This window comes from Amblyomma mixtum, chromosome 9, assembly GCF_055824585.1.
Source record: "Amblyomma mixtum isolate Tamu chromosome 9, ASM5582458v1, whole genome shotgun sequence".
In the NCBI taxonomy this organism is placed as follows: Eukaryota; Metazoa; Arthropoda; class Arachnida; order Ixodida; family Ixodidae; genus Amblyomma; species Amblyomma mixtum.
The window spans coordinates 49,350,419-49,375,942 of record NC_143020.1 but is presented as its reverse complement, the minus strand read 5'-3'; the positions used below and the strand labels follow the sequence as shown (position 1 = coordinate 49,375,942).

Below are 25,524 nucleotides of genomic sequence, written 5' to 3'. Positions count from 1 at the left end.
AAAACGAAGGATCAGCGACATAGTGAACAAAAAGTCAAGCGATAAGAAACAAAGCATTAGTCAAGACATGGCGAACGAAAGGCCGCCGTGGTGGCTCAGTGGTTGCGTCGCTTCGCTGTCGACCCGAAAGACGCGGGTTCGATCCCGACCGTGGCGGTCGAATTTAGATGGAGGCGAAATTCTTGAGGCCCGTGTACAGTGCGTGTCAGTGCACGTCAAAGAACCCCAGATGGAAGAAATTTCCGGAGCCTTTCACTATGGCGTCCCTCATAGCCTGAGTTGCTTTGGGGCGTTGAACCCTATAAACCAAACCAAACCATAAGTGTAAGAAAAGGTCTGAATAGTAACGTGAGCTCAGTGAGGTCTAACACGATAAAAAAAATAAATAAACACGATCCTGAAATATATTTTCTATAGAGGCGAAATTTTAGAGGTCCGTGTACTGTGCGAAGTGAGTGCACGTTAAAAAGCCCCAGGTGGAAGAAATTTCCGGAGCCTTTCACTGTGGCGTCCCTCATAGCCTGAGTCGCTTTTGGACGTTAAACCCCCAGAAACCAAACCGACACATATTGATCATAAGTGGCCACGTGTGATATCTCTTGACGCACTGCGTCATGTCGTTGTGTTGATTCTTGTTTGGGTACCCGATGCCTTTGTCTTGTGCTCGTCTTGACTTGTTTCGACTCCTACCGAAACCTCACTTATCCTTCCTATTTTCTCTTCGCACATCCTACAAGTCTCTTATCTCCGCCTTCTGGACTTCGTAAGCCTTCTTTCTACCTGAGTCAGATCCTGCACTTCGCCTGTGCATGTTATCTTCTTGGTCTCCTGCAGTGTAATCTAACTGCTTTACACACAGCAGGCATGCATGCGACTGTCGTGGCATCGTGCGTACGCATTGAGAAGCGGTCGCGTGCTCTGAAGTGCTTTCCGTCGTGTGCCCTGGTTATCGTTGCAAGAACGCATCGGCGGCAGCAGACGCGGCAGCTATGCAAGCGAAATATCTCGACTCGATAAGGTCAAGAACACTGAGAGCCCTTTCGAGAACCCCGCTAAGCGCAGCGTGTTTCTTTTTAACCTTTGTGCGCACGAACAATTCCCTCCGCTGCTGTAAGGGCGATTCGCAGCGAAAATTGAAACAAAAAAAGAGATATATTTTATTTCAAACAGCGCGGCCGTCGAATTTCGATGGAGGCAAAATTCTAGAGGCCCGTGTACTGTGCGATGTCAGTGCACGTTAAAGAACCCCAGGTGGTCGAAATTTCCAGAGCCCTCCACTACGGCGTCTCTCATAGCCTGAGTCGCTTTGGGACGTTAAACCCCAATAAACCAACCAACCTTATTTCAAACACAGACAGACAAGAAGGAAAACTGTTTTTGCACGCACATTCCAAAACTGTCAAGTAACCGGATGACAAAAAATGACTGGCCGCCGCGGTGTCTCAGTGGTTATGGTGCTCGGCTGCTGACCCGAAAGACGCGGGTTCGATCCCGGCCGCGCCAGTCGAATTTCGATGGAGGCTAAACCCTAGAGGTCCGTGTACTGTGCGATGTCAGTGCACGTTAAAGAACCCCAGGTGGTCAAAATTTCCGGAGCCCTTCACTACGGCGTCTCTCGTAGCCTGAGTCGCTTGGGGACATTAAACCCCACAAACCACCACAAAAAAATGACTGCATGAATTCAACATACTCCTTAACACAGAACACTGACATCTTTGTACAAGTCTGTGTTCAATTTCTTTTCAACTATAATATTGGCAGGGTTAGGGTTTCGGAACAGCTTCGTACGCGCAATGTCAAACCAGACACTTGCACAGAGCAGCTATTTATCTTGAGGGAGAAAGTGAGTAAAAATATTTGCGATATCCCGCCTCCATGCGACCCGACTGGATGGCTCTGTGTTCAGGGCGCTCGGCTGCTGAGCCCGAAGACACGGGATCGAAACCAGCCCGCGGCGGCCCCATTTCAAGGCAGGCAAAAGACAAAAACGCCCGTGTGCTGTGCGATCTCAGCGCACGTTAAGGATTAAACCCAGGTGGTCGAAGTTATTTCGGAGACCTCCACTGCGGCGTCCCTCATGGACCGGGATTCGCTTTAAACCCCCTATTACGTACCATACTATGGCGCCTCAATAACAATTTTTTAGGCCTGGTTTGGGTTGTATTACGAGGTTTTACTTTCCAAAGCGACTCAGACTACTAGGGAAGCCGTAGTTCTGGATAATTTCAAACACCTGGGGTTCTTTAACGCGCACTAACATCGCATAGTACGCGGACCTGCAGCGTGGCCGGGATCGAACCCGTCTTTCGGATCACCAGTTCAGTGCCTAACCACTGAGTCACAGTGGCGGCTTGAATTTTTGAAGAGCTAAGTTTCGGGAACCAATGATCTAATGGTGATCAGGCGCCAGGGCGAAACGTGCTGATTGGTGGCGTGTGACGAAGGCCGTGCTCAAGTTTTTATGTGAAACAGGCATGGATACCGTCTGTGACCGCCTGTGCACTAACCTGCATGGCTTACACAGTTTACACGTTTTGCATGGTTTACGGTCAGACATGCGTGAGAGTGCACATTTGTGTTTTCATGGAGCCCCTACTCCAGTATGTGTTAATGACATGTGTCGGTGTGTGTGTTCAAGACATGAGTTTCACGTGCATCTACTCACCGCGATGAGATTGCCAGCCAGTGTGTGTGGACATCACCCGTGAAACTTATTGTATTATGCCGTCATCAACATTCATTCGCACTTTCCCTTTCCTCCCCTTCCCTTTCCCCAGTGAGAAGTAGCAGGCCAGGGCCATGTTACCACCGGCCGACCTCGCCTCCTTTTCCTCTCATTAAATTTCCTTTCTCTCTCTCTCTCTCTCTCTCTATTGCTTATCAAACCACCTGTAGTGTTTTGTGTATACGCCCTTCCCTCGGTATATGCAACTTCCCTGGTTAAACGGCTCTACCATGTTTGAACCCCGACGAAGGCAAATTACTTCGACTACGAAAAAAATGATGGAGGCCTATTCACAACTTCTTCTCTAGCCGTATGAAAGCTTTCGCTTCGTAGTTACTTGCGACTGCTGACCTGTTTAACGGGAACAACATTTCTGGTCTTAAAAACCTGCTCCCGACTTCCCTGGACGGGGGTTTTCATGCGGGTGGGGAAAGTACGCAGGAGCTTCTTACCTCCACTCAGTTCTACGAGCCGGTGCGAGCCACAGTCAAAGTCTAACGTAGTGACGGCATTCGAACTTTTTGTGAAAAGGTCCGTACTAGAGAAAACAGTCTGTGTTCCTCTACTGCGAGTAATGAGGATGTTCAACGCAATCGCTACTCCATCACGGAGGCATAAGGTCACGAAGCCTATCAAGGGCCCTCCATGAACGAACGTAAAGATAATGCTAGCAGGAAACCTTCAGTGCACTCAGCCGTGCGGTGGACCTTACGCTATTCATGGCTCGGTCAAACACATTGGGATAGCCACCGAATAGAGTCACACAGTTTTCACATTTAAGACAACCCTGGAAGGAAAACTTGCGTAACATGCTACCACACAGCGGTAAGTGCACATACGGTCGTGCGCTCAGATAATCGCGTCTCGTTCGTTGACGACCGTGCTATCTTACTGCCAGCTTGAAGATACGATTTTCTATTCTTCTCCTACGCACCAAGGCTTAGAGCGATGGCCGCTACTCTCTTTCCTTCTCACTCCTGTCTTCTGGAAGGACTCGTCGATGGGGTCACTGACCTTTTTATCGAAATCAATGTGAGCTTGAACGAAGTTCTCCAGACTGGCGTGAGTGACGCGCCGTCGCTCGGTTCTCCACACATCGGCTCGTTAAAAAAGTCGACGAGCATTCGTTGGCCGTACGCCAAGTAGCCTTCTTGTCAGACTCGCTTGGCATGCCTGAAAGCGATCGGTCGCCTTCGCATTGTTGACGCCCAGCTCTCCGAGCATCTTGTTCGTGATTCCTCCTCCTCGCACCTACTGAGTTCCCCAGAGTGTCAGGAAGTACTTGCGCCTCATCTCACAAAGATCCACACGCCGGACGGATGCGCTGCCAAGACGTATAGCTAGTTTGTTTTCAAGAGGTGCTTTAGCGTATGCTGTCTCCTCTCTCTTGCAGCGATGTCCTAGTTTCTCACTTGCAGTTGTTTTTGTTAGTTTCGTTTATTTGTCTATTATTCTTCGGTGATACTTTCACTCCCTTGTAAGACGGGTGTTGCTGCCAACCATTGTGCTCTGCCCACCAAGCACTATGCGGCTTTGACAGTCCCGTAACTGGGTTGTTGCAAATAAAGCTGCGATTGTTACTAACCAAGTAATTCTGGACGTCTGCCTGGGATGCCTCTGGGTAATCATACCGAACCTCACCTGCTGAGGGGGCGCTGTGGCGGTGGTTTTCGGTTGCGTGGCAAGGCAAGAGCTTGAAGTTGCGCTCCAAGCCACGGCGCGGCTGCATTTTAATACATTAAAAAGCAAAAACGCTTGCGCTCTGAAACTCACTTTTTGTCGGGTTAGGCAGTACAGTTGAAATCCAGAGCCTCACACTACGACGTGCATCTTACGTAGTCCAACAGTAATGCTCAGTTTCTAACAGCAATTTCTAACCAGCAATTGCTAACCATTCATGGTTAGAAATTGCAGCAATTTCTAACCATTCATGGCCACTTATAAAGAATTTCTATGTGCACTTAAACTGTAACAAATTTGCAAAACTGGCGAGTTGGTTATACATTCATGAGGGTAACAGAGCAAAATAAGGGGGCAAAAGAGTGAAGCAAACAGGACGAGAGCTCAGTTACAGCTGAAGTTTATTCGCAGGAAATTAGGCGAATATAAATTGTAAATTGTGGCATTTAAAGTTTCCTCGAGGCGTTAAGCGCGCATTTGTTTTAATGCGACTGCATTGGAGGAAGGGGATATCTTTAAACACTACCTCCAACCTGCCACGCTTGGCGGGCATCGGAGTCTGTTTGAATCCTCCGCCTGCCAACGGACTAAACCAAGATAATGATGATGATGAAAACGTTTATGAAAGCCTTAGTTGAAGGGAAGGCTGATCGGGTCCCTAGTCCGGGACGTCGTTGGTGAAAGCCGCTGCCCGTGCTCTGGCGACGAGGGCTCGTTGTTCCTCGAGGTCCGAGCTGGACAGGGCCGCCTCCCAGCCCTCCCGCGTTGGCTGATTTATGATCTCAATGCTGTCATTTTTCTGACAAGCCCATACCATGTGGTACAAGTTTGCCTTCTGGCCACAAAATTTGCACTGTGCCGAAAAGGACTCGGGCTCAATGGCGTGAAGCGTAGCTGGGTTATTGAAAGACATAGTTTGTAGCCTGCGAAGGTGACATTAAAAATTATTTTTTTTTATTTTTTTTATCTTGGTTTAGTCCGTTTATCTATCGTACAGCAACGTCAAGTTTTTATTTGGGTTTTTATCTTGTTAACACGTTCTGAATTTTCTGGCGCACGCTTACCGAGTGAGAAGTGTTTTTCGGCCAAGCTTCAGTTGGTAGTGCGCTCTTGTCCTGTCCGTTCTCCCTGTGTTCTGCGTGTTTTTCTGTGCGCCGTTTTTAGATGGTTTTCTAGCCTTATGTGTTCTTTCACGCCATGTTTCTTCGCGCTTTACTGTTTATTATAAACACGCACCATTTGGTTCAAACTCCTCAATTCGCTAAATTAATCAGCTCACGCACGTGGCTGCAGTCTAAGCATGAGGCATTACAGAAACAATGCGTAGCTTTCAAGAAATATTCGAATATTGCTGCACCACTTTAAAGCAGCGTTAGCATTTGCTTACCGTCCTGACCTACATACATGCATTCTTCACATAACCAAAAATCTGATATCACAGCCTAACTCCGCGCACGCAAGATGACTAGCAAGTTTTAAAGGAGAAACGGAACAGCCGCACGTTAAAAGGGCTCTTAAACACCTTCCCAGGAGAGCACCGCAATTCATTCAGTCACTCAATTGTCTTGTCATGGACATCTCAGCTAAATGTCTACTCGCAGCAGAGAAACCACAATCTTTCGCGAAAGTTGGCGAGCTCTCTCCGGAGACTTTTTCATGCTCGCATCCTCCCCCGTCGGATGCCCTGCGTATACCGGTTCAGAGGTGGCTATTGGTCGGATTCTTTCAGACGGCAGGCAGCTACAATTGCCGCGGCCAATAAACGGCGTAGCCAGGCGTAGTCAGGAAGCTCCGCCCCCGGAGGTGGGACCGGTGGAGGAGCGCCAATATTTCAGCGTGCAAAAAGTGGCAAGAGGAGAGTGAAAGGCGCGAGGGCGTTGACATGGTTTCATGGTTTATGGGGGCTTAACGTCCCAAAGCGACTCAGGCTATGAAGGACGCCGTAGTGAGGGGCTCCGGAAATTTCGACCACCTGGGAGTCTTTAACGTGCACTGACATCGCACAGCACACGGGCCTCTAGAATTTCGCCTTCATCGAAATTCGACCGCCGCGGCCGTGATCGAACCCGTGTCTTTCGGGTCAGCAGCCGAGCGCCATAACCCCTGAGCATCTGCGGCGGCTCGAAGACGTCGAAATGCGCTTTGTAGACGTTCAGTTATCTGCAGTCAAAATTTGAATTTCAGCGTCTTCAAATTATGACTACAGATAACTCAGCTTCTACAAAGCACATTAAAAAAAAATTCTTGCTGGAGGATATTTGTGAAGCGGTGTCCCTTATCATTCCAGTCACACCGCAACTTTATTAGAGTACCTTTCAGAGCCGCTTTGAGCGCTGAAAAGACTTCTAGCAACGGTTTACCCGCCGGTTTAGGTTCTGGCGGCGGCTCCATTGGCAAGATTTCTGTTCGTCGTGACCAATGCAAGACATGCAAGCAAAGAAGTAAACAAGACAACACAAGTGGTTTCAATGCACCGGACGAACCGGAAGTGGTGCTCTGTGTTTCACCTTTTTTTTTTATTCTTCTTATTGGCCGGAAATCCAGCCTTCCCGCTTAGTCGCTACTCTTGCATGCCTCTTCGAAGCACTTGTCTCGCTTGAAGACGGGAAGTCCTCGTTCCTGAGAAGAGGTTGCAAGAAAAACGAAAAAGATAGTAAGAAAGAGGCAATAAGATGTCATCGGGTACTGAAGGTATATAAAATGCGGAAACACGATATTAAGTTCGCAGGTGCGATGGAGCTCTTTGCACGGACACCAAAACTTTCTTCTAGCACAGCACTTAATATTAAGGCGCAAGCCTTTAATGCCTTATCGCTGTCGACAGAAGGTTGTCGGCAGAGCTGTCAAGCTTTTCGGTTTGTCTAAATGGTTATGACGTCAGAGTGCCCGGATTCGAAGTAATGGGGTCACCAACGGATGTCTGACGCCCCCTTTTGGAGCAGAAGAGAACGAATAAAAAATAGTTGTCGTCCTCTTCGAAAGGGGGCGTAGGCGTCCGCCAAACAGTGCGCCAGGAAAGGCTTTCGCTTTGCAGCACTTCAGAGAGCCAAAGTTCCCCTTGAAATTTTTCTGATATCTTTGCGTCCGTGCTTGAACACTCCCGTTCGCGTTCCATTTAACCCTGATTTCGCATCTGCTTAACTGCTGTTGCATTAAGTCCTAAATTCTTGTTACTTTTGCTTTTTACTTTGCGGCACTGTCATTTTATTGCATTTGTGGATTTCAATCGACTTTTTGCTGTTATTAACTTCTGCAGCTTGAACAGATAATTTGTTTGAAAGAAAAAACTGGTAATGGCGCAAGAAACGGGGACATCTTGGTCATCTTTTTTCACGTGGTTTTATCTCATAGTCGTTCGATTTTTTGCTCTTTTTCGCCTTCATCACGCGTTTCATAATCCGTTAGTGTGGACTTGCCATGCCCCAGTGCTTTGTTTCTTTTTTTCTTTTTGCCTTGGTTGATGTTGTTATTGTTTCTGCTGGCCAGAAAATAAGTTGGCTTCCCAAGCTCTGTTTAGATTAGATTCTGTAATGATCAGCGTTACTTTATTGCCAGTTTTCGCACGAATTGCCGTTTGATATGTACAACGTTTACGCATTTGTTGATATGGCTTGGTTGTGGTATAAAAGGCAGGCTTGGTGCAATAAACCCCAGTTGCAAGTTGGCGTCAGTCCTATCTTTTGTGTGCCTTCTGTGTCCCCGTTTCTTGCGCCATTATCAGTTTTTTCATTCAAACATGAACCAACTCGCCCAAACCAGAGTTTTACTTGAAGATAATTTGTATTGCTAAATTCCTAAAAACTGGCGAGACTCACTAAGGCGCCTTTGTTAAAACTATTCTTTCCTCACGCATCGCTTAGCGAGCGGGAAATGAATGCATTCTAAACAGTCACGTGTACGAGGAACAAAGATACTGAACAGAACTGGAACAAACGAGTTTCGTTTCCCTTGTTGACTCTTGCTTTTCCTTGCCATTAAATCTCTTGCCATCTCTTCAATTAAAAACAAAGCACATTTTTCCCTTGTTGCCCGAGACCTTTCCCATTGAAAAATGCATCTTCGGATGCACGCGGGCCCGAGCGGCCCCACTGGTTTCCAATAGGCCGCGCTTCGCTCTGATCGCTGCCCCACTATCCCAGATCATTTCCTTAGCTCGGCACTCTTCACCGCCCTCGAAACAGAGAACTTATCGAAGCCAGACCCCACCACCTCCACTGCCCGCCTCGTAACAAAGCTTAGCTATAAACATGGTGCGCTCAAAACAATCATGCGCTGAGTCCCGTTTTCTCAACGCCCGTGATTTGCGCTACCACTGTTCTTAGAGCGCCAGCTGTGAAAACCTCGTTGTGGGGATTGATTGGGTATTCCGCCTATTTCGGCACTCCATTGGCCTGCGCCAATTCGTGCAGAAATATAAACAAAGGACTAATCCGTCAATCTGGCCTCACACTCTTAGCCAAACATCCTCCTAACCAAACCTCAATCATACGGTTTCCAGGGCACACGGAACACACGGGAGGGAACGATGCCGCCCATCGGCACGCCTCAGCTCTCTTATACCGGGATTCCCCTTACAAAAATGGTCTGTGGGCAGTCTATAGACTTCTTATATATTGACTCTATTGAGTTCCTATAGATATTGCTTTTTTTCTATCCATAGTCTATAGACTGTCTATAGTTAAAAGTCTACTAAAAGTGTATGGTCATAATTCTATAGATTTTCTATAGAGTGTCTATGGCATTTATATTGCCTATAGACTGTTCTCTTGGATTTGTCTATAGACAGTCTATAGACTTTATAGACAGAAGTCTATAGGCACTCTATAGACTGTCTAAAAGCTTTTTTGTAAGGAATCCCCCTTAGCCGACGAGGAAGAAGGACTCGTTGTGAGGAAATCCCGTCTTTCGCACAAAATGGCGTCACCATCATGTGACGAACTAATGGCATCATCAGCATCGGTCATTCCCATGGCTATGCGGTCATGTGGTCAAGGCTTATGTGACTCATGAACGCGCCATGTTACTATTTGTCCTGTGACCTATTAAGCCTCTTAGACATGACCATGCCCCTTGCATGTAGATCAACAACGTGTTTACAAACATAGGGACGCTCGGGGACGCCAGGAGTGGCGGGGCTTTCGTCTGCGCCATCGTCTGCTGCGGTGCACGCTTCTTTTACGTTCTCTTGAGCTCTTTGAGAACTCTTTTTCATGTAAACCTGTTTGCGACATGATGCCGAGCTCCGCGAGAAGTTTGTGCGCATCGAAGAAACATCGAGCTGATACAGCACCTGTTGGGGTACGCCCGGCGTCTCAACACACACTTATCGTGACATTTTTAGAATATAGCTTCGATATGGCGTTGCATAATTTCTCACGCTCTTCTTTAAAGCAATCAACAACTGTTATCGAACGGCCGTATCAATGAGTACACTGTGAACCGTGGAAAAAATTATCTGAAAGTTTTGTTTACGTGCGTTTCTATTGTCGCGCTCCCGCTTGGTATCCCCAAATATGGGTGACTCGAACGCGCACGTATATTTTAAAAATACACCATTTTTGAAATCACGTTTACTTTTACCACCTGTTCTAGGATATGCTTGGTTTTTCTTCACGAAGGGACCACATAATAGGTGCACTGTGAAATCACAAAACTGCTCTTAAGACTTTTGTTCTCATATATTCGTGTGGGGCGGAACCCCAGCTCTTACCCTCGGCCGGCGACAGCAGCGCTACCACATTTTGCTTACGTCATAGATCGTCGTTGGTCTATATAATACCCCTTATAGACCTTTCCAACCTGAGCGTCGCCATATTTCTCGCTGGACTGCTTTTTGCACCAGGCTCGGCCGAGCTGTAGTGAGCTATAGTAGGATACAGCTCAAGATACCCCTCAAAGGAGACCCTCCAGTCAATGGCATCGACCGATTGTCATGACGTCATGGTTAATCCCATTTCACGGAGGCACCTGCCAGTCACCAGCGATTTGGCGCTAAGGGGTTGACCACGACGTCACTCGAACCAGTCGGCGCCACTGGCTGCAACCTCTCTTCTGAGGGGCATTCGCTGCTACATTCTTGAGTTGTATCCTGCGACGAAATCAACAGAATACAAAGCTGGGCGAGATAAAAGCTGTTCATGACGTTTTGTAGGCGCAAACTTTAAGAATCAGGTCTTTTGTCTGGGCTAGTTGGTTCATTGCTAATTGACGGAATCTTGTGTGTGTTCCCTCTTGTCCACGTTTTATTTTTTATTGCGAAAGCAATACTACGCTCTTGAACGGCCTTTCGCGTAGCGGCGGCCGGCAGCCACGTTTGACCTTTAGAATGACCTCTGACGTCATACAAGGGTGAAAGATGGGCTACCAAGTCGAGTCGTCGCGCAGCGGCGGCCGGTATCCACGCGTGACATTTAGAATGACCTCTGACGTCATGCCATGCCTAGTGACGTCATGTCGTGACGTCATACTAGGGTGAGAGATGGGCTACCAAGTCGAGTCGTCGAGTAACGGTGGCCGCTAGCCACGCGTGACCTTTAAACGCGGCGCACTGCGTTCCTTCTTTAGACGCGGCATGCTGCGTTCCTTCTGTTGGAGGCGCTGCGCTCGCTTTCGCAACCTACCAGGCTTAAACAAAGCTAAGCCCCCGCTATTTTTTTTCGCTCTGTGTTTTCCACCAATTAGCAATGCACCAACTACCCAAGACAAAAGGGCTGAATTCATATTCCGTGAACGCCCCTTCTAATTTTTTTACTTTCTTTTATGCATCGGAGCGTTTGGCTAGCGCACCTTTCCATGTGCCCGAATGTGGGAGGCGTGTACTACGCCTCGGCGATGACCTTGGGGGTGATTTTGCAGGTGCAGTGGTGCGGGACCTCGACGGCACCCCAAGAAGGCAGGGTGTCGTTGGCGGAACCGCTCTTGCGGTGGTACAGGATCATGAATCCCGATCGCTCCGTGCATTCGCTGTCGTACCTGCGAGGGGGACACCGGCAGGGTGGTAAACTCGTTAGGGGCCCGTTCCTTATGATCCTCTGCGCAGTTGAAAAAGAAAAACACTTGGGATGCTCCAAATCGGACAATGCAAAATGAACTGCCCCTTCGAATGCACTGTGAACATTCTCAAGTTTCGATCGCATGATATGAGAACAGCTACTTGTACAACCTTACTTCGTCCACAGCGTGATCCTGCTGTGCGTGAAGGCGGTGCTCTTAGCATCTGTAGTGATGCTATTGCATGGTAGCTTAGCGTAATCTTCTTATCCTCTTTTCTGAAGATCCGACCTCAGAATCCGTGATTCCGGGCAAAAAATGCCCAGTACTTCCATTCTTTCCTTTAAGATAAGAATAAAGAACTCACTAGCTATACGGGCGAGTTGGTGATGCACTGTTTAACTTTTCGTTCTTTGCGATGTTGGTTAAGGAACCATGGACGAGCGCTAGGCCTGTGAATCTCTGTCTGACGTATTCGTCCTTTGCGCTGTAGCTTAAACGTTCTTTAGAGCGAGATGTAAAATAAATTAGAAGAATGGTGCCCCGCCCACACTACGTTCCTTAAACGTCAAAAATATAAAAACTGTGTTCTCCCTTCAGTGCGCATTTTCCCTTCTTAATGTCAGCACCTCGTCACCTTTACTGTCTGGAAGAGTCCACATTCTTTTGTGCGCCAAAACAACACAGCAATAGAAGGTATTAAAGAAATGACGATTGAGCGATGGGAGGAAATGCTGTCCAGCACCTACCCGAAAGTTCAGCATGAGCTGACCGAAACGGCAAGAGCGGCTGCAAGGTCCAATGTACACCCGGAATAGGGGAACCGACCACCAATATTAGTTCCAATTAAAATGCTGCGTAATGGATGGGTGGATGGATAGGAGCGCCCCCTTTGAAACGGGGTGGTGGCAATTGCCACCATGCTCCGCTTTTCTTTCTTTATTTTTGTTCAACTGTGTTGTCAATTCTCATTAAGATTCGCCATCTTCTTTACCAACGGTTTCCTACACTTATAACCTTATGTCACATCTCTGCTTTTCACCCACTAATCCTCCAATCGCTTTTTGCTAACTTCCACTGCAGATTTATTTACGTGACCATTGTTACCTTTAAACCCAAGGACCTCAGGAAGAGTGACTGCGTCTGCATCGACATCCGGATGGATACCATCACATTTGATTATGAGGTGTTCAATTGTTTCCACAGATCTACCGCACACTGCACATGTGTCATCTTCTTCGTTAAATTTCTTTTTGTAGCTGCGCGTTCTAACACACCCTGACCTAGCTTCGAAAAGTAGGGCATTTGCCTCTTGAGTTATCATAGAAAATTTCTTTCCTGATCTGCCTTTTCCAGTATCGATATAGTTCTACACTATGCTTCTTTTCCATTGAATTAATCCAATTTTTAACTTCCGCGTTTTTAACCTATAGTTTAATGCTCTTTCTTTCTCCGTCCTCCTGAGCGGCATACTTACTGGTTAATTTTCTAGTTTTTTTTCCGCCACTGTGAGTCAACGCTCTTTCTGTATAAGTATTTAAATACCTCAGCTACCCTCCTGTTATCGTCCAATTTCCTCAGGCGTTCTTCATATAGTATTTTACTCTTAGCTTCCCGTGCTTCGAACGATGTCCAGCCCACATCCCCTTGTACTGCCTCGTTCGTGGTTTTGCCGTGGGCACCTAGTGCTAATCTTCCAACAGCTCTCTGATTCAAGGGACGCTGAAGGTGACGCGGCACCTGGAGGTAAAAGTCCGAACTACTTAGCGGCTATAGCTGGACTCACAGTGCGTCGATGCCGACGCAGGGAGTCCCCTGCGAGGCGCAGCGGTACGAGAAGACCCACTGGGGAAAGGCCTCGTCCTGGACCACCTCGACGGGGTTGCCGAACGAGTCGACCGTCTGGTTGAGCCGCTCCCAGGCGGTGCTCGTGCGGCAGATCTCCTCCGAGAGGGGCGCCAGCGGCGTCTCCGGAGGGGTCCTCTTCACGCCCCGCACGCTGCCCCGATCGCCACCCTGGGGAACCCGGGGCGGGTCAGCCCCGGATCCCTGAAGCCGGCCGCCGCGCTTGCTCAGTGTGGACGTCGCAGATCCCGCCTGCGCAACGACACGGACAATACTTCTTCTGCGACTGAGTGAACACAGTGGAGCGCAAATCTCTATGGTCCTAATAATGGCCTCTGAGATCCTTGACTGCGGCACCGGAGCAATCATGATAGCTAAGGATTTTCGGGTGATGACTACACAACCGCTGCCAAAAGTATGCAGCCCAAGGAATTGACTTCTAAGCCGTGTCGTGAGGCTCTTCTAGTATCCGCAGACTACCTCATTCGGAGTGGTGGGGATATGTGGTCCTCCTACCTTCAAGAGATTTGGAACGCTCGCGCATGCATAACGAGTCGCACAGCATGCCCCGAACTTTCGAAGGCTACTGCACCTTCGTCGGAAAGAATTTTGCGCCATTTTGAGGAAAGAAAATGGCGCAGTAACTGTCTCACATATCACGGCAGACTCCCGAACCGCGTCCTAAGTTAGGGGAGGAGGTTTGGAGTGAAATAAGAAAGAGAGAAAGAGGTGCCGTAGTGGAGGGCTCCGGAATAATTTCGACCACCTGGGGATCTTCAACGTGCACTGACAGCGCACAGCACACGGGCGCCTTTGCGTTTCGCCTTCATCTAAACGTGGCCGCTGCGGCGTGGTTCGAACCCGGGTACTCCGGCTCAGTAGCCGAGCGCCCTAAATTCTAGAGCCCCACAGCGATGGCTCAGTGGTTACGGCGCTCGGCTGCTGAACCGAAAGACGCGGGTTCGATCCCGGCCGCGGCGGCTGAATTTCTATGGAGGAGAAATTCTAGAGGCCCGTGTACTGTGCAATGCCAGTGCACGTTGAAGAACCCCAGGTGCTCGAAACTTCCGGAGCCCTCCACTACGGCGTCCCTCATAGCCTGAGTTGCTTTGGGACGTTAAACCCCAATAAACCAAACCAAACCTCAATTCTAGAGGCCTGTGTACTGCGCGATGTCAGTGCACGTTAAAAAACCCCAGGTGGTCGAAATTTCCGGAGCCCTTCACTACGGCGTCTCTCATAGCCTGAGTTGCTTTGTGACGTTAAACCCCAATAAACCAAACCTAAATTCTAGAGGCCTGTGTACTGCACGATGTCAGTGCGCGTTAAAGAACCCCAGGTGGTCGAAATTTCCGGAGCCCTTCACTACGGCGTCTCTCATAGCCTGAGTAGCTTAGGGACGTTAAACCTCGTAAACCTACCAACCAACCTAACCACTGAGCCACCGTGACGGGTGCTTCTGGTATAACTAGCTGTGAATTTAATTGTCAAGCTTCTGGCAGCACTTCCGAGTGGTCTCTATGGGTGTCGTTCCAAGTAAGCCCAGCCGCGGCAGCCGGACGCTGCCCGAGGTCCTCCATACCGGCTCGTAGCCCGGGGACGACTGCGCCGCCAGCGTGGGCTCGTCGGGGCTTCCGCGGGGCCGGTCTCGGCCCACCCACAGGTAGCGCTGGTGCAGCGCCGGGTGTCGGCGCACGTGCTCGTAGAGGCGGCCCAGTCGTTGGCGCAGGAACTCGGCCTGGGACTCGCTCAGCCGCAGCACGGGGCTGTCGCCCAGGTCGCGGATCAGCTCATCCGTGTACGCTGCAATGGGATGGAAAGGTGTTTAAAGATACAATCAAGAGGAATCTGAACTCGTCTTTTTGCGGCGGGAACTCCATCTACACGTTCCAAGCATTCTTAGAAACCCCGACTTATTGCCCTGTGTGGCCGATTTCCCTAATTAAATCGAATTAACATCCATCTCCCGCCTTTATTTTTTTAATTCTCCCCGTACGATGGGCGGAGTCGACCAACGCGTGGTGTGTCTTTCAGCCAGCTCCGTGGAGGCTTTGTTTTCGCTTTATTTTGTTTTTTTAGGTTTCCGTGAATAAATAATTTCATTCGCAGATAATATGGCCGCAAAATAAGCCCGCAGAAATAAGAATACGCGCGTTCTATTTCCTTCTACGGGTTACTACGTATTACTCCGCCGATGGCAGAGCGGCAAGCCGCCACGGGAAAGGGTGAAAGGCACTCCACGCGTTGGTCGACTCCGCCCACTGTACGGGAAGAATTCAAGAAGAAAAAGGCGGGAGCCAGACGTTAATCCAATTTAATTGGGGAAATCGGCCACACAGAGCAATAAGTCGAAGTGTCTAAGAATGCTCGGAACGTGTAGATCGAGTTCCCGCGGCAAAAAGACGATTTCAGATTCCTCTCCAGTGCACCTTTAAGGGTGAACAAGCAAGGGGAATATATTTTATAGTGTTAGCGCCAATACTATCATTACTGAAGGTCACGTTAGTATGAAACAGAAGGCCATAGAAGTGGGACCAGTGGGTGGTACCACTGGTACACAGATTATGGACCACCTAATTGGCGTAAAATGTTGGGAGTGGCATCACACGATGCAGCGTGTTACGGAGCATAAGATTACGAGTCGAGTCAAAGCGTAGCCATAATAGGGATTCGCATCAACGACCTTTTGTTCCCCCTAAACCTGACTGCTTGACATTCAAACGTCCATTACGGCCAAACTAATTGACGTAGGACATTCGAAGTGGTGTCAAACGATTTTTCTTTTTGCGCTGTATACGTTGGCATTAATATAATAGATATCCGGATATAACGAAACTTTTGTACCGGGTGTAGCGAAGATGGCTAATGACGCAACATTCATTCGATACTGCTAACCCTCGATACACATACGCTGCTTCAGCGTTTTGCTCTTTTTTACAACCTGTATTGAGACATGTATGCCTTAAATCCTCTATCTTTCCAAATCTCTGTCCAAATCGGGCTCATTCAGGGACTACAGAAAGGGCAACGCAAAGCGCCTAGATTGATGTTATAAAAATTTTCACGTAAGGATTGCGTCGCAGAAATGCTGAATTAATTGATGTTACCTTGTTTAACAGATCGCTGGAAATCGGTTAGGCTGGAACTTTTCTTTATTTACTTTGGAAGTTGTTTAACATTGACACGACAGCTTACTTATTTTCGCGAGAATGGACGAATTTAGAAAGAAGGCATGATTATAGTTACCACGCTTGAAAACCTCACATTAGTGCATACGCCTGCTCACTTCTTTGCAGAACAATAATAGCGCAGGGAAACAGCTGCTGCTCTAGAATCTCATACGGTGTCATCGTTAGAAAATAGGATAGAACAGAACATGTAAAATGTATTTAGCATACGTTGTAACTTTGTACTCATGCCTGTAGTTGTTTGTATTGTAATGTATTTTTTTGTTTGTAACCACCACTGCATTAAATGGTACGGCAAAACAGCGCTGACGGACGGGACGGAAGAAGGCGAGACAGAGACAGACACATGCGCTGTCTCGTCTTCTTCCGTCCCGTCCGTCAGCGCTGTTTTGCCGTACCATTTAACATGAACCAACCAGCCCGACTCAGCCCTCACCATTGCATCGCTTTTTGACAATGTAAGAATGTTTTTGCCCATTCCCGATAATGGCGTTTAGGGGCAAACAGTATTGCAAATAAAAAATTACAGCATCTGCAGTTTGTGTGACCGCGCAGATTTGTCCGCTGTTTTTGACGCTAATAGACCTCACACAGCCTGGAAACAAGTTAAACTTTTGAAACGCACGAGACCTTATGAATATACAGCTATTGGACTTATATGGACTGGATGTCAGGTGGACAACACCCTAAAAGTTCATGTACAGTGTTAAGTAACGCACACTGGATAGCGTAGTATGAGGTTTTGAAGCGAGGAGAGGCCGCGGCAACTGTGGCAGTTGACAGAATGGCATCTGTCCCGTCAGAAATATGATGATATCAATAGCTGCCTCCTGTACATGAACTGCATAATGCGGTGTAACCTATATATTAAGGCAAAAACCTTTAATAAAGCCTTTAATGGCACATACTCGCGGCCAAGGTCACTTACGGTGTAACGCTGTCTTCCATGAATAACGCGGCAACTAATCAGGGTAGGAGAAAACGAATGCCAGCATCAGATAGAGGGGACAAAATGCAACCCCGACGCCAATTTTGATGACTATAAAGTGATTAGTCAATTCATTATAGTCAATTATAGCGAAAAAAAAACAAGCGCCTCGATATAGCGCGGACGTCGATATAGCGACGCTAACAGTGTGACGCCATATCCACCGAAAGTCGTCACAGAATCAAAAAAATTATCACTGAATCGGTGGTAACACGCCGGATTTATGTCAAATTACATTGAAAAATGTCTAATTAAGCGTTATTAGTACTTAAGATTACCAAAAGATCTCTAGTTTGGGTAAAATTGCTCAAAAAAAGAGGACAAGTGCACGATGACGTAACATCAGACGAAAGGACGTTGGAGCTGTGTGAACCGCCGCCAAGCAGCAACTGCCGACGCTTTGCGCATGCGCAGCGTGACGTCACCGCTTTCTCTCGCCACGCTCTTCTCCTCTGCCGTGGTATGAATTCAAGCGCGGCAAATTCAAATCAGTGCAATGAGCCGCAAACGGCTTTCGCCTTTAAGAGTATCTAAGTGTATCCAAGGAATTTTTCATGCACTGTATCTCGCTGCGCTTCCATGGACAGTTCAGGACAATCCATAGATCTACATTAGTTGAAAACTATCACTTGCTTAATCTTATAAGCAGCATATTTCTCATCCTCCGGCGTGTTGCATTAGGACATGTTTGTGGAGTTCAATCCAACGCAGTCGACGATTAATGAACTAACTGTTTGTGAGATTTTTTTTTTTTGCTGGATGATTAATGGCCCTAAAGAAAAGGAAAAGCGAAGGCCCGCAGAATCACAATGCCACTTTCCTGTAAAATTTGTGCAAGGTCCAGTCTGCAGTTCATCCTGTAAACACTTGTTATCCCCACCTAGAGTTACTGACCTCTTAAGCGCAATAAAAAGTTCACTAGTATCAAGCTTGTTCCATCACACACTATCTTGTTCGGAGTAAGCCACCTTGCTTGTGCAGCTTTGGGCTAAGGCCTTTGCGGCGTTGGTTTGTGAAAGTCGCTGCAATTTTCACTTTCTCATATTTAACTGCGCTAACGAGATGCCCCGCCACTTACACAGAGCTGCGCTAATGGTGTAGTAGCATTGCATGGCTGTTACCCTTACGATATTTTCTACCCTGCACCTTTGGGCAGCAGTGTCCTTTAAGACCGGAATAAATCATCATTTGGGGTTCAATTTGGGGTTTCACATGTAGGCTGTGAATATATAGCTCCAGAATCTAAGTGTCCTAAAGGGATACTGAGGACGGACTGAAGTAGGCCTCTGTCGATAGACTGCGGCATTCTATTGACAAACAGGCCACTTTCACCAAAAAAGGAGCTTTCTAAGGGTTACGCTACGTAGTGTTATATTATGTTATGTTATGTTATGTTATGTTATGCGATGTTATGTTATGTTATGCGATGTTATGTTATGTTATCCTGTGTTGCGTTGTGTTATACTTTGTTATGTCATGTCATGTTACGTTATGTTATGTCATGTTATGTTATGTTATGTTATGTTATGTTATAACAGAGTAAAAACGAGGTACAGGTGTGGCCTTCACCGGCCGATTTCGCAAATCAACTGCATGCGTCTACAACGAATTTTTCGAACATCATAAGGGCTGTGCTACGCATCCATTCACTTCAAAACGGCGGTAGCCAGTCCATCTCGATGAGGATGTCACGAGTTTGAATCGAATCAAACAGCGCGAAAATATTTAAATTCAGTTTTCTCGGCCACAATTTTTTTTGCTACTGCACAAATGTGAACATACTCAGAAACAGAACGAGAATAATTTTTTGCTGAGAAGAATAAAGGGTTGGATTTATTCACAGCGCCCCTTTGAAGGCATCGCCTCCAGCGCGCAGCAATTACTCTTATGCTCTACAGACAGCAGGAATCTCAAAACACTAAAATAACAAATACTGATTGACAACACAAAGTGTACAAGAAAAGAGGAGCCTCGGGGTGCTTTGCAAACGTTTCGGCAAGAGAAATTGTCTTCGTCTAAGCAAATAATGATTGAGGCATACTTGTCATGAAAATTTTAACGGCCACAATACAGCTTTCATAACAAAATTTCATAGCACTCCAAGTGGGAAAACGTGACCATAGTTTCTATAGTAAACATTATTCTTTCCCTTTATCTTGCTAGCGATGATGTTCAATGCACCTGCTTGCCTCGGACACACCACTCTTCTTTGAGCGAAGTCGGACAAGGAATGAAAATCAAATGCGGATGGTTCGAATGCAAGGATGCAGCGAACTGTAGGTATCGCGTGTGGCTTTTGTAAGTAGCTGCGAAGAATAACTTAATTAAGGAACGCTTACATTTGATGATGAGTCGCACGATGCCGCTGCTAAAGTTGAATGGCGGAGGGTGGTTGGTTCTGAGCACCTGGCATTCTGCTGGGAAGAGAGCTGCGCAGGAAATAAAGACGAGGTTTAACATAAACAGAGGTTTCATGTGCGGTTGTCGCAGAAGTACCATCGTCATTATCAGCCTCACCACGCCCACTTCAGGGCAAAGTCCTCTCGTATATCTCTCCAATTAACCCCGTCCTGTGAGGCCCGTTATCCCCGCAAACTTCCTAATCACATCCGCCCACCTAACTTCCTGCCGCCGCTGATACGCCTTCTGCTTCTCTTAGAATCCTGTCCGTTCCCTTAACGACCAGCGGTTATTTTACCTTCGTATTATACATGGCCTGGCCATGCCCACTTCTTTTTCTTGATTTCAACTAGGATGTCATTGACAAGCGTTTGTTCTCTCACCCACTCTGCTCTCCTCCGGTATCTTAACGCTACATCTGCCACTTTCCTTTCTGTAGCTCGCTGGTAAGGCGATGAAATGACAACTTGCAAAACTGCAGGAAGGCTGACTTACAGGAAGATGCTTTCCAACCAAAAACCCTCGTTCACAGACACGTTTTCGCTTCCTGCCCTGCTGCCTGAAGATATAGTGCCTAGAATATACTGTATATTCTAGGCACTATACTGAAGGGGTTAGCGCGAGGGGAGGTGATTCAGCAGTCCTCCGTTGTATCCTTCTGCGAAAAGGTGTGCGGGGCTGCCCCCCAAATCCCCGTGAACCTGAAGGCCCTCACGACATTACCAGCTTTCGAGATAGAGTGTAAAGGAAAGTTGTGCGAAGGTTACAATGACGAGTTGCGTTCGCGCCCCCGCTCTATTGTGTCCTTTCAACAATTTCCCTCTCATACAGATAAATGGGCATCTCTCCCCTCTCTTTTCAAAAAAGAATGCGAGATTGCCGTCTGCGAACGAGGGTGGTTGGTTGGAAAATTGTAGAGGGCGCTCGTTATTCTCCAAGTTGTCAATTCTTTTACCACAATGATTGTACAGCAATTTCCTTTCAAAGTGCACATTCGTCGTCTGCTGGCCGGCTTGCGAACCAGTATTCATACTAGTAAATACTAGTAATTTCGCTTCCGAGAATAAACTGTTGTACTGTACGAAAACGACACTATCTCGAAACAGTGGAGCCGACAGTGCATTCAACGTGCCGTCGCGGTGGCTCAGTGGTTATGGTGCTCGGCTGCTGACCCGAAAAACGCGGGTTCGATCCAGGCCGCGGCGGTTGAATTTCTTTGGAGGCGAAATTCTAGAGTCCCGTGTGCTGTGCGATGTCAGTGCACGCTAAAGAACCCCAGGTGGTCGAAATTTCCGGAGCCCTCCACTACGGCGTCACCTCATAGCCTGAGTCGTTTTGGGACGTTAAACCCCATATAAACCAAACCAAACCAAACAAATGTGATTCCACCTCGCTGGCGATACTGAGTCATTCCGATCCTCAGCCGCTACTTTTGGCGACTGAGGGTCCCTCATAGGTCCCCCCCCTCCCCCCTCTCTCCACTCATACCTTAACATGAGGGCCTCTTCTCTGAGCACTCGGTTATTGATAGAACATTGTGCCCTGTCGTTGCACCTCATAAGCAGAAGCAGCGCATTTTTAGTGTCACCTGTCGGTACACATTTCCTGCGGCATTCGTGATGGGCGGCAATTAAGTAGGAACAGTGCACATATGCAGCAATTATTCAGTGCTGCTTTTTAGGCTTCATATGAAAGCGGCATGCCCAAAAGAGCAACGTTCACTCGCAAGTATGCGAGCCCGCCTTTTCTACACACTGTATTTAAGTCTCGTTAATCCAGGTGCCTGGCCTCATCAGACTACTCTGCATGCTCCGCAAGTTATAGCGTCTCATAGATAGTCAGGTTAAAGCAAGCGTCGTAGGGCTCGGCAGAAAGTTAGGTGGGCGGATGAGATTAAGGAGTTTGCGGGGATACGGTGGCCGCCGCTGGCAAAAATCCGCTTAATTGGAGAGACATGGAAGAGGCCTTTGCCCTGCAGTGGACATAGTCAGGGTGGTGATGATGATGATTATGATGATAGACAGCACATTTAACACCGAGGCGGCGAGTAGGAGGGAGGGTGGAGGGGGGGGAGGAGACGTTTGCCTTTGTAAGAATATGGCCAGTCTTCTCTGCAAGAAACTAATAATAGTATCTGAAGTTTTGCAGCCTCCCTTTTACGTTAAGTACGCCCGAACATGGGTGTCCTTTCTCAAAGTCCACAAGCACTAATGTCAGAAGGCACTTCCACCAACCCCAAAATGGTCTAGCACAAGGAGAATGACGTCAGAACTTTATTATTCTTCCTAAAGGCACCCTGCTACGGTGAGGAGTTAATACCAAAGCCTTTCAGAGCAAACGAACAGTAAAGTCAGTGTGCTGATACTATTTTTAGCGCTTATTCTGCACATCTGGCATGTTACGAAAGGAGCTTGTAGCTCATTTACGTGCAAGCTGGGAGAGCCCGGGTATCAATAGAATCAACTTGTCTTTCAGCTATGGCATGGTTATAAAGCACTGATTTTTAGAACGGACTATAGCTCATTGGCCTCGATCATTGCACCCAACATATGTTATAGTTAATTAACCACCACTTCTTTCGTTATGTTTACAGGCACTTCAAGATCTGCACATAGGCTTCTTCTGCACATACGCTGAGAGCGACGCTTGTCTGAGCACACGACAAAGTTGGCAAGCTGGCAAAACATTCTCCGGATGTGAACTTAGCTCATTCAAAAACAAGAAAATGAAGAGGAGAGCTGTACATCAACCTGTCCATCGCTCTTGCGGGAGTCTAGGGAAAGCTGCGATGCGGAGGTTATCGGCAGGCATACCTGACTCCACCAGGAAGAGGAGCAGGACGACGACCAGGACTCGCTTGCTGCGCTCCATGCCGTCTGCCATCGCGAAACACGCCCCGCTCCCTTCTTTTATGTGTCCGTGTGACGCAGTGTCACGTGATTCAGGTCGTGGCGTAACTTCGGTCACCAGTCAATCAGGCTGATGAGAAGAGGCCACGTGTGCGTGCGACTAGGGGCATCCTTTCTGGACGCCTGAACGTCTGTGCTCTGATGTCCCGCGGAGCGGAACACGCGGAACGTTCTCGCGTCTTCCTTTAGACGGTCTGCGAGGAGAAATGGTACGACTCGAGGCACGACACATTGGCTCGCTCGGCGCATTGCGATTTTGTGTGGTTTTTTTCTTTCGCTTCGAGGAGAACTTGCACAGATTTGAACCGGTACGAGAGAAGAAACAAAAATGTCGGGCGGAAATTAGAGTATTGCCCGTTTTTACTTAGCTTTTCATGTAGTCTAAGAGAGAGCAATCGGCAACGCAGATCCTCGTGTCCTTTTTACCAGCTGAAGTCTCCCAAGGCAAGGATTCATGAACCTGTTCTATTTAATCCTGTGCATTCTAGGTAGGCCAGTGCCATGCACACCACATATGTGTCCTAGAGTATCAAAGGACAAAACAAAAAGCGATGTTTTATTCAACCATGGTGCAGTCTTTAATTAGGAGTATCAGCACCTACTCTTAATCTTTATGTTTTCATCTCTGTAATGACGCATAACGCACTGGAATACATTGATCACCACGTGTCAATCGCGTACGAACACTATTCTTACCTGAATTCCATACGTCGTACTGTTAATATTTTGGTTTCATTAACCGAACGATGCCTGGGACGTTAAAAGTGACTTTACGTCATAGAAGGGATGGAGAAACTGCGATATCATCACTGATACGTAGTTTTGATCCATTACGACACTTCAGCCAGCCTGATTAAGGAGCCATAATGACAACAACAACGATGTGCCAGCGTTTGTATTGCAGCTTTCTGCATGCCTCACGTGACCATGAGCCAACCTTGACGTCTCAACCATCGTTCGATCGGTAAACCGAAACAGCATGAAGACGAAATTTATTTATAAATTATTTAACTGTCGTAGCTGCCTACCACGGTATGACCCATGTATGCACTTTTAGAATAGGCTAACCCTATGGTTACGGGAATAGGGGAATAGCGGGGCGCAAGTGCACAAGCGCAGGACGATAACCGTATTCTAAAAGTCTCTAATGCCTAAACGAATAATTTCAGGATGAAATCACACCGTCAAATATTTGGCGACAAAAGTATTTCAAGCATTTCTGCCATTCAATAACTGATTTATTCTGACGCATAAGTGATGAATCCATAGCGAGCAAGGGTCTTATTTCGTAACAGTTTATCTCTCGATGCTTAACTTCGCTCCGCCTACCGTTACTAGCAGGAGCTGCCGGCCTTGTAAGAGTATAGTTAGTTAACAATCATTGCCATTCGTCGGCTCCGGAATCTGAGGAGGAGCTGACCAATGGAATCAAAGCAATACAATAAATTTTACAAAAAGGAACGCTTTATTTTTTTTTTTTGCAAAATACCTTGAGCATGCCTTTCTTTTTGTTTTGGTCTAGAAACGTGCCTCTTTTCTCCGCCAGAAACTAAACATTGAAGCGGGAGTGTTTAACAGCATGAAAGTATAAGAGCAAGACCTTCATCGCCACAGAGCAGAAAGAAATCCAGCAAGCCCGCCTTCATATTATGTAAAGCCTCAGTCGTGCACTGGCCGAAGGAGAACGTGCTGCTTGTTAAGTGAAAAAATAATAGTAAACTAGAACGATTGGTTTCAATAATGCTGTCACTGCATTTAGCTAGCCAGGTATCTTAACATCCCATCGCGTTATAGGAACACAGTCCTTCACTGCTGATTTTCCTTCAATGAGGCATCATTAACAAAAAGAAAAAAATCCTATACATGCGAGTTCCATATTTTAGGCTAAATTAGAGAGACGAAAAAAACTTCGCCAGAGTTATATAAAATAACCACATGTGACTGTTGAAGTTTTGTAGTGAATATCAGTATAAAGGCAATGTAGTCGGGAGGCGGCCAATACCCAGAGGAGGTTAGGAAAATTTCTGGAATGACATGGCTGCAGCTACATCAAAATATGAATAAATAGAGGTCGCTGGAGAGGCCTTTGTACCCTAATGAATCTAGCTTTGATGGTCATCATGATTGTGATGATGATACTTTTTGTAAGCTATCGCACGCGTCCCGTCCGTAGCGTCATGCATACTGCCTCTGGTCGGATGTTTAGGGGAAACATCTCACCAGAGAACATTAGGGGAGTTATTGATCAATTCGCTCTCGCCCTACCATGAGTTTGCCGTCCCGGTTAGCTCAGTTGGTAGATCGACTGCTCCGGTGAAGCGGTGGTCCCTGGCTCGAACCCCGGACCAGGACGATTTTTTTTATTTCAGAGGTACTGCCAGCCTTCGCAGAAGGCCTTTGGCAGGAGTGAGCATACATGGTGAAGAAAGTACAAAAAAGCGCTACAAGACATTTTTCTCTAACTACGAAGTTTCTGAGAAAGCTGTATAGCTTTCCTTTGTGGCCGTATGGCTGCGCTCGGGTGCACGTCAGTGAGTAATTACTCCCTTATTGTATACTGCCTCTTCATTGCTCAATGCTTGCGATACTGCCAAAGACAAGCACACGACAGCACTTTGTGTATCAGTGTCTTTTCTCACCTTCGTCGCTTGCTAAATGATGCGCTCCAGCTGCACCAACAGAGATGATGATGATGATGATGATGATGATGATGTCCTCAGGCTCAGGATACCCATGGGGGGGGGGGGGGGGTATCCGCCACGGCGGGGGTATGCGGCCAGGGTGCCCCAACAAGGCCAA

At 47.4% G+C, this 25,524-nt stretch overlaps 1 protein-coding gene across 1 annotated transcript; it reads right to left on the bottom strand.

Moving 5' to 3' along the window:
* Nucleotides 1–6,868: 6,868 nt before the first annotated feature.
* On the bottom strand, nt 6,869–22,876 carry LOC149328937 (uncharacterized). Its single transcript, XM_089562019.1, has 6 exons — nt 22,630–22,876; nt 19,756–19,845; nt 14,823–15,043; nt 13,182–13,492; nt 11,192–11,377; nt 6,869–7,024 (listed from the first exon to the last, which is right to left on the bottom strand). The coding sequence occupies exons 1-5, from the start codon at nt 22,697–22,699 to the stop codon at nt 11,224–11,226; spliced, it is 846 nt and encodes a 281-aa protein (XP_089418145.1). The 5' UTR covers nt 22,700–22,876; the 3' UTR covers nt 6,869–7,024; nt 11,192–11,223.
* Nucleotides 22,877–25,524: the final 2,648 nt, after the last annotated feature.

Bases quoted from the DNA above. Each gene is read 5' to 3' on its own strand.
- LOC149328937 (XM_089562019.1), bottom strand. From the start codon at position 22,699: ATGGCAGACGGCATGGAGCGCAGCAAGCGAGTCCTGGTCGTCGTCCTG. The intron at 15,044-19,755 runs GTAAGCGTTCCT...ATCCCATTGCAG, and splicing joins CGTGCGACTCATCATCAAAT to CGTACACGGATGAGCTGATC. The intron at 11,378-13,181 runs GTGAGTCCAGCT...TCCCCCTCGCAG, and splicing joins TGCGTCGGCATCGACGCACT to GTACGACAGCGAATGCACGG.